General features: G+C 42.8%; 1 protein-coding gene across 3 annotated transcripts in view; it reads right to left on the bottom strand.

Annotated features, from left to right (window-relative positions):
- Positions 1–12,181: 12,181 nt before the first annotated feature.
- The window catches only part of MERTK (MER proto-oncogene, tyrosine kinase), a 115,424-nt gene continuing 111,097 nt past the window's right edge, over positions 12,182–16,508 (bottom strand). For all 3 annotated transcript variants that reach the window (XM_057558617.1, XM_057558616.1, XM_007197380.3), the window contains one exon: positions 12,182–13,219. In XM_057558617.1, coding sequence (XP_057414600.1) covers positions 12,706–13,219 — 514 coding nt within the window. In that variant the 3' untranslated portion in view covers positions 12,182–12,705. The remainder of the gene's footprint in view (positions 13,220–16,508) is intronic.

Genomic DNA, 16,508 nt, shown 5'->3' with positions numbered 1-16,508 from the left:
TCAGATGACTAGTTATTGGTGTGAGATGGACAGTGGCAAGACTGCGAATATTTAAACAGTAGCAGAACATTCAGGTCCTCCTAAGCACTTTAGTCTAAGACATCAGAGGGGCAATGATGGTTTTTAAGCAAGGAGGATGAAGTGACCAGATTATTTTGGTTACTCTCAGTCATATGAAAACTGTGTTAAGGCGGGCAATGAGATAGTAAGTTAAGAATATTTCAATACTTTGTATGACCAGTTAAGAATAAATTACAGTAATTCAGAGATGGTGGCCTCAACCACAGAAGCTTCCATTAGAATAGAGATTTGGATGGATTCCAGAAATGTGGGAGATGGAGATTTTTAATTAAAAAACCTTGGTGATTGATTAGATATTGGAGCTTAGGAAGGAGAGGGGTTGAGGCTGGAACCAAGGTATCTGGCTGGAAGAAGTGAGGTGTGGAACATCTGGAAGAGGAGAAACGTTAGGAGATCCAGGACCAGATGGCTTCACAAAGGGGTAATTTATTTAGGTCACTGTACATTGGGGAAAGAGGGATACCCAAACAATTCAAGGAGTGTTGGACACAGAGTCTGAGTTGGTATTGGCTCTCTATTAGAATGAGAGGCATAAGGGGCCAAGTAATAAATAGAGTCTGGGCCCATAGTTGGATCCACTGGGTCCACAGACCCACATGGTGGTAATTATCCTGGTTCCAGATTGTATAATTGGAATATACATAATGAGTAGCTGAAATGACCTTACACTGGTCCTGGGTGTCTAGAATAAGAGCTGTCTTAATGAGGAAGTCCAAGTAGAAGCCTCTGAATCTGCCCCGCTGGCCAAACCATATTGTCTCCTGGGGGGAATGGCAGAAATTAGTGCTACCTTTAAAAGATGCAATGGTGGTGGCTACCATCACTTCTCCATTTAACGCCTCTTCCATTGTAGGTGCTCCCCTTAGTACAATATTATTTACGAGGATACTTTGTGTCCTTTTCCATTGATCCACTCACATCCCTCTATTCCAGATTTCCTTGTCCCAAATCTTCTGATATTTTTCCTCCCAGATTCCTGACCAGCTGGCTAAGCCATTAACCACTGCCCATAAATCCATGTATGTTTCAACTTCAGACAACTTCCCTTTCCACAAAAAGTGAATAAACAGATGCATTGCCTAAAGCTCTGTCCCTGTGCCCCACCCTGGGGACACTGGAAGGATTTCTTCCTCACCTTTGTCTTTCAAGGCCACCCCTGAGTAAGACTAGAGTGCAGCTGCTATCCTTTTTCAACTTGCCCCTACATATGGAGCTGATCCATCTATGTACCAAGCTCAGGCTTTTAACCTCTCTATCAGCTGGTCATAAATAGGATCTTCCATGCAGCCCTGGGTGTGAACTGAGGGAGAAGCACTTTTGCAACTTTGCTTGATGTCAATGAGAGTAGATAAACAACATCTATTAACTACAAAGCCCTTGATGACAGAGAAATGATTGAAAAAGTTTTCTGAGTTGGAAGACTTATTATTGTTAAAGTGCCCATTCCCCCAAAAGTGATCTACAGTTTCAGTGCAATCCCTATCAAAATTCTATTTTTTCACAGAAACAGAAAAATCCTAAAATTTGTATGGAAACACAAGAGACCCTCAAACAGCCAATGCAATCTTGAGAAAGAAGAACAAAGCTGGAGGCATCACACTTCCTGATTTTAAACTATATCACATACAAATGTACTTATTTACAAAACAGAAAAAGACCTACAGATATTGAAAACAAACTTACGGTTACCAAAGGGGAAACATGGGGAGAGGGATAAATCAGGAGCTTGGGATTAACATACACACACTACTTTATATAAGATAGATAACCAACAAGGACCTACTGTATAGCACAGGGAACTCTACTCACTAGTGTGTGATAACCTATATGAGAAAAGAATCTGAAAAAGACTGAATATATGTATATGTATAACTGAATCACTTTGCTGTAGACCTGAAACTAATACAACATTGTAACTCAACTATACTCCAATAAAATTTTTAAAAACTATATTACAAAGCTACAGTAAAAAAAACAAAAAACGAAACCCTCCCCCCCCAAAAAACAGTATGCTATTGGCATAAAACAGACACATAGATCAATGGAACAGAATAGAGACCCTGGAAATAAACCATTGCATAATGGTCAATTAATTTTCTACGGAGTCTCCAGGAATACACAATGGGGAAAGGACAGTCTCTTCAATAAGTGGTACTGGGAAAACTGGATATCTATATGCAAAAGAATGGATCCTATCTTACACCATACACAAAAATCAATGCTAAATGGATTAAAGACTTGGTCATAAAGCTGAAACCATAAAACTCCTAGAAGAAAATGAAGGAGCTAAGTTCCTTTACATTAGTCTTGGTAAAGATTTTTTGGATTTGGGACCAAAAGCAAAAATAAATAGTGGGACTACATCACACTAAAAGCTTCTGCACAGGAAAGGAAACCATCAACAAAATGAAAAGCAACTTATAGAATGAAACTACTTGCAAACCACACATCCAATAAGGAGTTAATATCCAAAATATACAAGAACACATACAACTCAATAGCAAAAAAACCAACAACAAATAGCCCAATTTAAAAAATGGGAAAAACACCTGAATAGACATTTCTCCAAAGAAGACACACAGATAGCCAACGGGCACATGAAAAATGCTGAACATAACTAATCGTCAGGGAAATGAAAGTTAAAACCACAATGAGGGGCTTCCCTGGTGGCACAGTGGTTAAGAATCCGCCTGCCAATACAGGGGACACGGGTTTGAGCCCTGGTCTGGGAAGATCCCACATGCCGTGGAGCAACTAAGCCTGTGCACCACAAATACTGAACCTGCGCTCTAGAGCCCACGAGCCACAACTACTGAGCCAGTGTGCCACAACTACTGAAGCCTGTGTGCCTAGAGCCTGTGCTCTGCAACCAGAGAAGCCACCGCAATGAGAAGCCCATGCACCACAACTAGAGAAAGCCCGTGCGCAGCAACGAAGGCCCAACACAATCAAAAATAAATAAATAAATAAATAAAAATTTAAAAAAATTACAATGAGATATCACCTCACACCTATTGAGATGTCTATTATCAGTAATAAATAATAATAAGACATAAATGATTAAATAAATAAATAGGAGAGAAAGAAAACCTCTTCCTTACAGTAGGACACCAACAAATAAATATAGAATGAATGATGGAGTTAGAAAATCGTCATTTGGTAACTGTCATACTTACACTTGACTCAGAAAGGATCATCAATTGGATTCTAAAATTAGTAAAAGTTTGTTGAGGAAGTATCTGCCACAAACTATATTAATTACAAAGGGGAAAATAGTAATTTTATAGTAGAGGAAGCTGGCAGACACCACCTTAATGATCAAAGTTAATATCACAAGGAGTGGGACAAATTGACATGATATGTCTCACGCTGTGATGCCCTGAAAAGAAGCAGCATCACTTCTGTGGTATTCCTGCCAAAAATGCATCAGCTGAATTGAATCATGGGGAAACCTCGGATAAACTCAAATTGAGGGACATTCTACAAAGTAACTAGCTAGATTGAATTTCTAACAGTTGCTTTTCACAAGAAACTTGTATATCATATAAATATTTTTCTATTGTGTCAAAATTTTATTGTTTACTAATGCTTCATACAGACCCCTTGTTATACAACCATTAAAATTGAAGAGCACTAGGAAATAGAATTGTTTCTAGAACACTAGCCAATCCTCACCAGTAGGTGACACTAGCAGATTGAAGATATTTTATATAAAATACTGTCTACTCTAAATGACTTTTTAATCCAGAGTTTTCATCTTCCAACTTCAATTGACGATGCTATATATACCTCTAATTTAAGCCATTAACACCTTAATCAGTCAGCAAACATTGTGTGCCTTAGTGCTAGGTATCACACATTTGATTGCTGGTAATGGACTCAACAGGGATTTTACATTATTAAAGAACAAGTGCTTTTATGTGTTATTTATTTATTTATTTATTTATTTTTACATCATCATTATTAAGCAAAATAATAACAGCATTTATTTTATTTATTTATTTTTAAAACATCTTTATTAGAGTATAATTGCTTTACAATGGTGTGTCAGTTTCTGCTTTATAACGAAGTGAATCAGTTATACATATACATATGTCCCCATATCTCTTCCCTCTTGCATCTCCCTCCCTCCCACCCTCCCTATCCCACCCCTCTAGGTGGTCACAAAGCACTGAGCTGATCTCCCTGTGCTATGCGGCTGCTTCCCACTAGCTACCTATTTTACATTTGGTAGTATATATAAGTCCATGCCACTCTCTCACTTTGTCCCAGCTTACTCTTCCCCCTCTCCATGTCCTCAAGTCCATTCTCTACGTCTGCATCTTTATTCCTGTCCTGACCCTAGGTTCTTCAGAACCATTTTTTTTTTAAGATTCTGTATATATGTGTTAGCATATGGTATTTGTTTTTCTCTTTCTGACTTACTTCACTCTGTATGACAGACTCTAGGTCCATCCACCTCACTACAAATGACTCAATTTCGTTTCTTTTTATGGCTGAGTAATATTCCGTTGTATATATGTGCCACATCTTCTTTATCCATTCATCTGTCGATGTACACTTAGGTTGCTTCCATGTCCTGGCTATTGTAAATAGAGCTGCAATGAACATTGTGGTACATATCATACTGTTTTGATGATGGTAGCTTTGTTTTTTGTTTTTTGTTTTGGCTGCATTAGGTCTTTGTTGCTGCGCATGGGCTTTCTCTAATTGTGGCGAGTGGGGGCTACTCTTCATTGTGGTGTGTGGGCTTCTCATTGTGCTGGCTTCTCTTGTTGTGGAGCATAGGCTCTAGTAGGCCTGTGTGCAGGCTTCAGTAGCTGCAGCATGTGGGCCCTAGAGCACACGGGCTTCAGTAGTTGTGGCTCATGGGCTCTAGAGCACAGGCTCAGTAGTTGTGGCACACAGACTTCGTTGCTCCACAGCATGTGGGATCTTCCTGGACCAGGGATCTAACCTGTGTCCCCTGAATTGTCAGGTGGATTCTTAACCACTGCGCCACCAGGGAAGTCCCTGTATTATATTTTGAAATCAGAGAGCATGATACCTCCAGCTTTGTTCTTCTTTCTCAAGATTGTTTTGGTTATTTGTGGTGCTTTGTGTTTCCAAGTGCCCATTAATAGATGAATGGATAAAGAAGATGTGGTATACATATATATATATATATATATATACACATATATATATATGTATATATATATATATATACATACAATGGAATATTAGCCATAAAAACTAATGAAATCTTGCCATTTGCAACAACATGGATGGACCTAGAGGGTATTATGTTTAGTGAAATGTCAGACAGAGAAAGACAAATACTGTATGATTTCACTTATACGTGGAATCTAAAAAGCAAATGAACAAACATAGCAAAACAGAACAAAGTCATAGATACAGAGAATAAACAGGTGGTTGCCAGAAGGGAGGGAGGTGGGGGGAGGAGAGAAATAGGTGAGGGAGATTAAGAGGTACAAACTTCCAGTTGCAAAATAAATAAGCCATGGATATGAAATGTACAGTGTGGGAAATATAGTCAATAATTATGTAATATCTTCGTATGGTGACACATGGTAACTAGACTTATCCTGGTGATCATTTTGAAATGTATAGAATTATCAAATCACAATGTTGTTTAACAGGAACTAACATAGTGTTGTAGGTCAATTACACTTCAAAAACAAACAAACTCATAGAAAAAGAGATTAGGTTTCTGATTTCCAGAAGTAGAGGGTGGAGAGAGGGGGAACTGGATGAAGGCATTCGAAAGGTACAAACTTTCAGTTATAAGATAAATAAGTACTAGGGATGTAACGTTATACATGAAATGTGTTAAGTGAGTAAATCCCAAGAGTTCTCAACACAAGGAAAAAATTTTTTTCTATTTCTTTAATTTTGTATCTATATGAGATGATGGATGTTCACTAAACTTATTGTGGTGATCATTTCATGATGTGTGTAAGTCAAATCATGATGCTGTACACCTTAAACTTATACTGTGCTGTATGTCAATCATATCTTTATAAAACTGGGAGAAAAAAAATAAAAATTAGGTTGTCATTTTACTGTTGAGTTGTAAGAATTATTTATAAATTCTGGATAAAAGTTCCTTTTATCCAGACTAATGATTGCTGACTTTGGATTGGAATATTTAATCCGTTCACGTTTAGTGAACTACTCATCACTGGCTAAGCAAGAAACACTGGGAATGCTAGTCAGACTTGTAAACTTCCTGAACTTGGAATATATTATCCAGGCTACAGACAGATCCATAAACAAAATGTGGAGGCCTCATTGGCCCAAGATGTTTAAGTACAACGTCTGATCAATGATTGGCTTACTACTAAGCTCTGCTTGACTCAGGGATGACCCCTTAAAAGCCAGACTTAAAAATAAAAACATGAATAATTTTTAAAAAGCAACTGAGCAGAGGCACCAGTGTTCAAACATTGCAGGAGAAACACAATCTGCAGGATTAGTCCAGGCAAACCCCTAAAGAAACAGTGAGAACAACAACCCCTGGAAGGAGAGACAAATTAGAATCCATAGTTGTTGCAATATATGATCTGAAATATCCAGTTTCAACAGGAATAGATTAAATGGGTAAATAAACAAGAATATTAATGCATACACAGGAAAAAAGTAGTCAATAGAAACTTTCCCTGAAGGGATCCAGATGTTGGGCTGAACAGACATTTTATTATGTAAGAAAGCATCTATTTATAAATATGTTCAAACAATGAAAGAAAACCATTTTTCTTTTATCAAATAGAGAATATCAATAAAGAAAGAGAAATTATTAAAATAACTGAATGGAACTTCTGGAGTTGAAAAAATACAATTACTAAAATGAAAAACTCACTAGAAGGGCCCAATAGCAGATATGAGCCAGCAGAAGGAAGAATCAGTGAACCTGAAGGTAGATCATTACAGATAATCTCACCTAAAGGACAGGAAGAAAAAGAGTTGGAGAACCACACATTTTTGAATGAGAAACTATCTTCTGTCTTCGGAGAAACTATGTTAAAACAAGCCTCATGGAGTTAAGTACTCATGGAGTACTCCATGGAGTTAAAGAAGCAGCCTGCATTCTCTTGTTCAGACTTGTAACATGATGGAATTTTGGTTTTCAAATGCCAGCTGATGGCCCTTTAATTTTAAGTCAAATGGGGCTGGGCCTTAGAGCCTGCTTCCAGGGAAAGCGTTTGATCTCTAGCTCTGAAGTTTGTTACAGAGTCTGAACAGCATCTGCAGGCCTGGCTGATCTGCTTTACTGTGGTATTAATAGACTTCAATAAAATGTGCAAGTCAGAGCACTCTAAGAATATTCTTTAAAAGAAAGTATTCATTTGAAGCCATCTATTCCCTCTTCTGGACTGTTATACAAGACAGCAAGGCCTAGATTGCTGTGCTTTGCAAATCCCAATGTCCCAGTTCTCTTCAGAATATAGTCACTAATATTCTCAGTGAGTATCAGTTGAATGGGTGAGTTGATTGTATCCTCACATGGCTGATGTTCAAAAACACTTTTTTTTTTTTTCAAAAATACTTTTTTGGTTAGAATTTGTAGATGTGCAGTTTCTGTAAATGCACTGATTAATTTAAAATTATTGTGTCCTTAAGAGGTAGGAAGGGTTAATATACATAACTCTCAAGTGTCTCTTTCAAATATCTATGCATGGAATCCTATTTCAATAAAAGATATTATACATGAAAATATTCTAAAGTAGTGGTCTTTGGGTTACAATTTCTGGAAATAATCATTACATTAAAATACAAATAAGTTAGGTAACTTAGTCATGCTTTTTTAAGTTAAACAGGATTGGCAATTTTACTTCTATTCTTAGAGCTTTAAAAGGGAGAAAATAAAACCTACATATAGAAACATCGCACGTTACTGAAATGTTCATTAAAGAAAGCAAAACTTCCCGTTTTCCCATTTGTCACTCAAGGTACCTAAATGTCTTTAGAGAAGTTAAGTTGCTGTTATAACTGGTTTATTTTGGGGTGAGTTACTTTCCCACCGACTCAGCAGAAGTTCCAACTTGCTTTTTTCATTGACCAGGAGAAGTTACAAAATTCTTTACTTTCATGAGTCAGGACAAGTCTGGCCAGAATCGACCTGATTTGTAAGATAAGAGCTGTGGTTTGGCCTGTTTCCTGAGAGGGAATCTCTGCTTGGTCTGGGGGACATGGAAGCAGAGGGAGGGTCTCCTCCTCTCTGGAGGGCACTCTGACACCTCAGGTCCCCAAATCCTGTTGGTAAAGTCACCACTGCTTGCCATCACCCATATATGGAAAGAGAATGGTCACCGAAGCTCAAATAACTAAACTCCAGGATGAGACTGATAGGAGAGGTATCTGGCATCGCTGTGTAGGGAGCTGCCTGCCTCTGGGGGATGAGGGCCACTCTCCTGCACTCTGCCAACTTCCCCTACTGTGTGCATCACTGGCAAAGATTAAGTCTTTTTCTTTTCCTCCTCTCCTCTCCTCTCTCCTCTCCTCTCTCCTCTCCCTCTCTCTCTCTCTTTCTTTCTCCCTTCCTCCCTCCCTCCCTCCCTCCCTTCCTTCCTTCTTCTTTCTCTCTCTCTCTCTATTTTCCTTATTTTTTTTTTTTGGCTGTGTTGGGTCTTAGTTGCGGCACACGGGATCCTTCGTTATGGCGCTTGGGCTTCTCTCTAGTTGTGGTGTGCAGGTTTTTCTCTCTCTAGTTGTGGCGCGAGGGCTCCAGAGCGCGTCGGCTTTGTAGTTTGTGGCATGCAGGCTCTCTAGTTGAGGCGTGTGAGTTCAATAGTGGTGGCATGCTGGGCTTAGTTACCCTGCAGCATGTGAGATCTTAGTTGGACCAGGGATCGAACCCACGTTCCCTGCATTGGAAGGTGCATTCTTTACTACTGGACCACAAGGGAAGTCCCTTTTTCTTTTCTTTTTTGAATTAGTTTGCATTATTTTGGAGGCAGTTGATAACATAATCAGGGACAATATTTCTACTATGACAAATGGTGAGTTTGTACTGCATAAGCAAGGAAATTGGGAGAAGCCTCTGATTGGGAGAAGCCTCGATAACAAGCATAAGGTCCTTTCAAGGACCTTGCCACCTCCCCTTCCTACAGGGGGTTGCAGGAGAAGGTGTTGCAATCTTTACTGTACACTGATGGACACTTGGGCTCCGGGAGAGCAAAGTGACCTGACCAAGATTGCCCAAGGAAGGCTCACAGGACTGCTTCCTGTCCAGTCTTTGCTGCTGGCTGCGTGGTCTGACTCCTGAGGCCCTGATTCTTCTCGCTTCTCCTTTCTACTCAGAAAGAAAGGCCAGAAAAAGGAATGGAAAGGGGGGTGGGGGGAGGGGAGAAAAGAAAAGGAAAAAGGAAAGAAGAAAAAAGGAGAGAGGTGGGGAGGAGGAGTGAGGGAGGGAGGGAAGGAAGGAAGGGAGGAAAAAATAACCCTCCCAAGGCAGAGCTAGTCTCACCTGTAGGTCACAAGTATTTCTGGTATTTGTTTATTTCTCTTGCTCTCCCCAGCCCTGTCCCAGCCCGGCTGAAGAGAATGACTTGTTTCTCCCTGTTTTCTCTCCCAGACTTTTTGCCCATAAGAGCCACTTACAAAAGTAATTTGAGTTTATACAAAAAAGAACTTGAAGGGCTGTGTTCAGTTCATACTCAGAAGTCTATACAAGACTTTGCCAGGGATCGGGTCCTCTGAAAGTTACTTCTTTCAAACATTCCAGCGTGGCTGAGAGAAGAACATGGTGGTACCGATGGTCTCAGCGAGGAGACTTTAAGTGTCGGAACAAGGGTAGTCCGGCTCCATTCTCCTGGTGGGAAAAGGAGGCTGGGATGGGAGTTCTGCCCATCACGCCCCATCTACCCAAGGCCCTGGGGCATCGCTGTGGGGTTGAAGTGAATTTCTCTGCCATGTTTGTTAATGTCTCAGGAAAAGCCAGAAGTCACAGCTTTCTCTCTACAGCAGAACTGGCCCAGGCTTTCCAGCCCTTCTCAGGCCACATGGCATATACTGAGCAAACGGGACAGGATTTGGGGGGCTGTGAGCATTTGATGACCTAGTCATTATATATTTGTTTACATTATGTAATTAAAATTAGAAACACAAAACAAAAAGTGTATTAGTTTAGACATTTAATATTAAATGTGTATGAAACTCCCAAGTATGTTTTTCAATTTGCTTATTTATCTTACAGATGCAAACATACCTTTTTTAAAAAAATATTTATTTATTTATTTGGTTGCGCCGGGTCTTAGTTGCAGCAGGTGGGCTCCTTAGTTGTGGCTCATGGGCTCCTTAGTTGCAGCATGTGTGCTCCTTAGTTGTGGCATGTGTGCTCCTTAGTTGCAGCGGTGGGCTCCTTAGTTGTGGCTCATTGGCTCCTTAGTTGCGGATCACCAGCTCCTTAGTTGTGGCATGCAAACTCTTAGTTGCAGCACGCATGTGGGATGCAGTTCCCTGACCAGGGATTGAACCTGGGCCCCCTGCACTGGGAGCACAGAGTCTTAACCACTGTGCCACCAGGGAAGTCCCGAACATACCTTTTTTTTTTTTTTTGTCTGCACGGCTTGCAGGATCTCAGTTCCCTGACCAGGGATCAAACCCACGCCCCTTGCAGTGGAAGCACGGAGTCCTAACCGCTGGACCACCAGGGAAGTCCCCACGAACATACCTTTTTACCTTGGGTTTTTTTGCTTGAACTAGCCAGTCAGTTCCTGATCAAGACATTCTCAATAGTTACCACCAGTAGGAAACTTTATTTGCACAAAGTAAAAAAATAAAATATTTCTATTGATTTTCAAATAACCATTCAAAAATTTCCAACAGTAGAAATGATCTTTATAGGCTCTAACAGCCTTTTGTTTTTTTCCTTTCACGGATAAAATGTGGTGCTGGCATTTCTCCTAACAATGCAGCTTCCTTTCCAACCCTCAGAACCTTCTTGTCTGGAGCATTTCACAGTAACAATAGAGCTGGCAGACTCTGGAGACTGGGGCACCTGGGCTGGCATCCAGGACCAGGACCCAGACTGTGAGGGCCACACACTGATCCCTGCAGGCTGCAGTGGCTTGGGTGAGGCTACTCACAAATGCAACAGACCTGGGGATGCCAGTGGCCCTGCGCCTGCGCGGCTGCCCCGGGGGCTGAAGGGATCAACACTGAAACTCACCACATCAGTCTACCGCTTTACCAGCAGAGTAAGTGAGCCTCCTCTTGCCTCAGTCTGCCCATCTGTGACATGGAGGTAACAGGAGTACCTACCTGGTAGGGTTGTTATGAGGATTAAAGAACTGCCAGGCCTGGCCACATAATAAGTGCTACCTATGTGTTTGTTAAATAAAGTTAAAAGGCTCTAGAACAGACCCCCAGATCACATGCTTAGAGCCAGCCAGAACTGGATTCCTTCGTTCTGAATTCTGGCTCCCGCCCTCTCTAGACACGGGCCATAGCAGGCCCTCAACCTTTCCAGCCTCTGTTTCCTGGCCCATGCGTGATGATGGCACTGGTACCCACGTTAATGATGTACAGATTAATGTACAGTTCACATAAAGCGCTTGAGACATAACAAGTGCTCAACCAGCAATGGCTGTTATGACCCAGCAGAGTCAGGACATGAACTCAGGGGTCCTAAGCTCTAAGCTTGTTCCCTGTACACTGCCCGCATCTCCCTCCTACGAGTCTCGCCTTCCCACAGAAAAGCGCTTAACCTCTTGGACTCTCTTCTAGAATTTTTTTTTTTTTTCGGCTGTGCCACGTGGCGTGCAGGATCTTAGTTCCCTGATCAGGGATTGAACCTGTGCCTCCTGCAGTGGAAGGGCAGAGTCCTAACCACTAGACCGCCAGGGAAGTCCCTTCTACGATTTATTTTAAATCTTTCCACTCAGATTGTATTTTTCAACCCTCTAATGTTTTTTTGTTCTTCATCTTTAGGCTCTCTGGAGTGGTTTTTCCATATCTTTAAAAAAGCAATGTCAAGAGTGGTCAGAGCAATTGCATCGAGGGCCAGGCATCAAGGGAATTCCTTTGCAAAGGCACTGAGGCAGCCAGTGGCCATGTCTTTCCAAGTCTCAAGTAAGTACCACGCATCTTTCCTCATTCATATTTTATTAGGAAGCCAGATCAGAAAATTCATCAGTTATAAAACTTTAAATATGAAATGAATCACTCTTATCAAAGAGATGATTCAGGTGGGAATACCAGATTTTTCTTAAGAGCAGAAGCAAAGGCAAATATGGCATTTTATTTTACAAATATTTAATAGTCATGAAAAAGGAAAAGGACTTTAAAAAAACAACTTTGTGCCAACGTGAACATCCAGGAACTGCTGTGGAGATGGGGCTGTTAGAGCTTAAATGTTAAGATCATCCAGAAAAGTGACATGAGTCATCTTTTATTAAAATAGAATATCTTTGTCTCTTTCCACCATATACATATAGATATTTTCTCTTTAAATAAATATATGTTACGTATTCTAAACGATGACTTACTTGACAACATTCACGTGGTGCTTTTGGGCCAGGGCATTGACTTGGTAAGGAAGACAAATACCAAAAACATCGAGTGTACGTGGGTTCTTGTAAGGCGGAATTTCCAGGACTTGGGAACGTGTCTCAGCTCTCCTCACATGAGGACTTCTGAGTCTTCTGAGGAGTCGTCGGCAAATAGGAGTTCATCTGACGCTGGGCTCCCCAAGGGCAGCGTGCTGCACTGGGACCAGGAGACCGCATTCCTTACCAGCCTATCCTCCAGTAAAACACCGTTCCTTCCCGCCGTCCCTGTCGCCGGGGCGGCGGGAGCCTGCTCTTCCCAGCCCTCGCCGACCCCGTTCAGGATGTACCTTCCCTCGTGAGGTCTGTTGTCATGGACTTCTGCGGTGACCACGCTGACGGTGGCGCCGGGTGTGCAAGAAGCAATGACCAAGTCGGGATGGGTATTCACGTCCAGCAGAGCAAGTGCCGAGCCCTCGGCCGGGCCCTCGCGGCTCTCCGGAAACTGTGTGTTGACGTAAATGATGTCGGCTTCGTCCTGAACTTCAGGCAGGCTTTCCAAGAGCTTTTCTAGCTGCAGCCTCAGCATTGAAAAGGTGGGGCGGTCCAAGGGCTCAGCTCTCCAGCAAGAGTGCATGACTTCATACCTAGAAGCAAAGAAGAGGGTGTTATCTCCTGGCGCAGCATGCACAGCCCAAGTGCAATGCGCCCCTGCTTCTCCCACTCAGGTGGGAGTGGAGGGGCTGGGGGGAGGGGGAGGGGAGCGGGGGGGTCCTGGGAGCAGACAGGTGTCAGCACCAGCTCCACACTCACCATCGTTCCAGGCCTTGGGAGGCTCGAGGAATGAAATCGAGAGGGGGGCTGGAGTGGGCAGGTGTGTGAAGAGTAAGGGCAGTGCTGTGACAGTGGCGGGTGAGCCCTGGGCTGGGACAGCCCCTGATTTGAGGCGGCCGCAGCTTCGTGGCACGTGTGGGGCTGCTGAACCTCGGCCACCCGATGCTGCTCCGTGAAGGAGAAACGCTCTGGGGCCCCTGCTCTTCTCCGTGACCTCGACCTCCTCCAGTAAAACCAATAACCGCCGACCTGTCATCGGCATTTACCATCTGACAGCCATCGTGTAAGGTACTTTTAGAGATACTAGCACAAGCTAGCAGCACGAGCCCACACACAGGTACTGTGATCCCCATTTTACAGAGGAGGACCCTCAGAGCGTGATGCTTGGCCCCAGGACGAGGCTGAAGCTGTGACCCACATCAAAGAGTGTCTGACGCCAGAGCCCATGTTCTTAACCACTGAGCAGCCCTGCTTGCCGTGGGTCAGACCCTGACGGGTTTAGGTTCTACCCTGTGGGCAAGGGGGAACCACAGAAAGATTGTGCTTTGGTGCATTCCCATGACCAGATGATAATTTTAGGAAAGTTGCTTTGGATGTCACCCAAAGGATGTATTAGGATCCTGGGGGTGATGAGAAGAACAAGACAGGAGACAGAGGAGCCCGCACTCCCCTGGAGGAAACAGGGACCCGCTCGTTCACGTACATATACTGTGGACGTCACTGCGCCAACGTTCCCACAAGTGTCACCACCCCCAGGCCCCGCCAAGCCCTGGACCTCTATGGTCTGACAGTACTAGCAGACCCCGTTTTATTGCATTTCGTTTTATCACACTCCAAAGATACTGTGTGTTTTTTTGTTTTACCAGTTGAAGGTTTGTGGCAACTCTGCATCGAGCAAGTCTATTGGTGTCATTTTTCCAGAAGCATTTGCTCACCTGGTGTCTCTGTGTCACAGTTTGGTAATTCTGACAATATTTCAAACTTTTTCCATTATTGTTATGTTTGTTAGGGTGACCTGTGATCAGTGATCTCTGATGTTACTATGATAATATTTTTGAGGCGTCACAGACTGTGTCCGCGTAAGACAGCAGATTCAATCAACGGACGTTTTGCGTGTTCTGACTGCTCCACCGACCGGCCATTCCTCTGTCTCTCTCCTTCTGCTTGGGCCTTTCTATTCCCTGAGACACGACAATAGTGAAATTACGCCAATTAATAACCCTACAATGGTTTCTAAGCGTTCAACTGAAACGAAGAGTCACAGGTCTCTCACTTTAAGTAAGCTAGAAATGATTAAGCTTAGTGAGGAAGGCATGTCAAAAGCTGAGACAGCCCGAAAGCTAGGCCTCTAGTGCCAAACAGCCCAGTTGTGGATGCAAAGGAAAAGTTCTTGAAGGAAATTAAAGGCGCTACTCCAGTGAACACACGAATGATGAGAAAGCAAAACGGCCTTATTGCTGATGTGGAGAGTCTGAGTGGTCTGGATAGAAGATCAAACCAGCCACAACATTCCCTTAAGGCCAAAGCCCAATTCAAAGCAAGGCCCTAACTCTCTTCAGTTCTATGAAGGCTGAGAGAGGTGAGGGAGCTGCAGAAGAAAAGTGTGAAGCTAGCGGAGGTTGGTCCACGAGGTTTCAGGAAAGAAGCCGTCTCCATAACAAAAGTGCAAGGTGCTGGTGTAGAAGCAAGTTATCCAGAAGATCTAGTTACGATCATTAATGAAGGTGGCTACACTAAACAACAGATTTCCAATGCTGACAAAACGGCCTTACATTGGAAGAAGATGCCACCTAGGACTTTCACAGCCAGAGAGGAGAAATCAATGCCTGGTTTCAAAGCTTCAAAGGACAGGCTGACTCTCTTGTTTGGGACTAGCGCAGTTAGCAGGTGACTTTAAGTTGAAGCCAATGCTCATTTACCATTCCAAAAGTCCCAGGGCCCTTGAGAATTATGCTAAACCTACTCTGCCTGTGCTCTATGAATGGAACAACAAAGCCGGGATGACAGCACACCTGTTTACAACACGGTTTAATGAATATTTTCAGCCCACTGTTGAGACCTACTGCTCAGAAGAATGGATTCCTTTCAAAATATTCCTGCTCACTGACAATGTACCTGGTCACCCAAGAGCTCTGATGGAGATGTACAATGAGATGAATGTTGTTTTCATGACTGCTAACACGACATCATACTGCAGGCCAGGGATCAAGGAGTCATTTAGATGTTCACATCTTATTATTTAAGAAATATATTTTGTAAAGCTAGACTTGCCATGGATAAGAGATTACTCTGATGAATCTGAACAAAGTAAATTGAAAACCTTCTTGGAAAGATTCACCCTTCTAGATGCCATTAAGAACATCTGTGATTCATGGCAAAAGGTCAAAATATCAACATACACAGGAGTCTGAAAGAAGTTGATTCCAACCCTCATGGATGACTTCGAGGGGTTCAAGGCTTCACTAGAAGAAGTAACTGCAGATGTGGGGGGAAGAGCAAGGGAACTAGAATTAGAAGTGGAGCCTGAAGATGAGACTGAACTGCTGCAATTTTAACCTGTTTTTTTTTTTTTTTTTTGGCTGCACAGAGCAGCTTGCGGGATCTTAGTTTCCCAACCAGGGATCAACCTGGGCCCTCAGCAGTGAAAGTGTGGAGTCCTAACTACTGGACCGCCAGGGAATCCCCTGAATTGCTGCAATTTTATGATGATTATTTTTGTTTAATTTTTTTATTAATTAATTTATTTATTATTTATGGCTGTGTTGGGTCTTCGTTTCTGTGCGAGGGCTTTCTCTAGTTGCGGCAAGCGGGGGCCACTCTTCATCACGGTGCGCGGGCCTCTCACTATCGCGGCTTCTCTTGTAGCGGAGCACAAGGTCCAGACGCGCAGGCTCAGTAGTTGTGGCTCACGGGCCCAGCTGCTCCGTGGCATGTGGGATCTTCCCAGACCAGGGCTCAAACCCGTGTCTCCTGCATTGGCAGGCAGATTCTCAACCACTGCGCCACCAGGGAAGCCCTATGATGATATTTTAATGGATAAGGAGTTGCTTCTCATGGATGAGCAAAGAAAGTGGTTTCCTGAGATGGAATCTACTCCTGGTG

The sequence above is a fragment of the Balaenoptera acutorostrata genome, chromosome 12 (assembly GCF_949987535.1).
Source record: "Balaenoptera acutorostrata chromosome 12, mBalAcu1.1, whole genome shotgun sequence".
Lineage (NCBI taxonomy): Eukaryota > Metazoa > Chordata > Mammalia > Artiodactyla > Balaenopteridae > Balaenoptera > Balaenoptera acutorostrata.
This window is presented reverse-complemented; position numbering and strand designations above follow the sequence as displayed.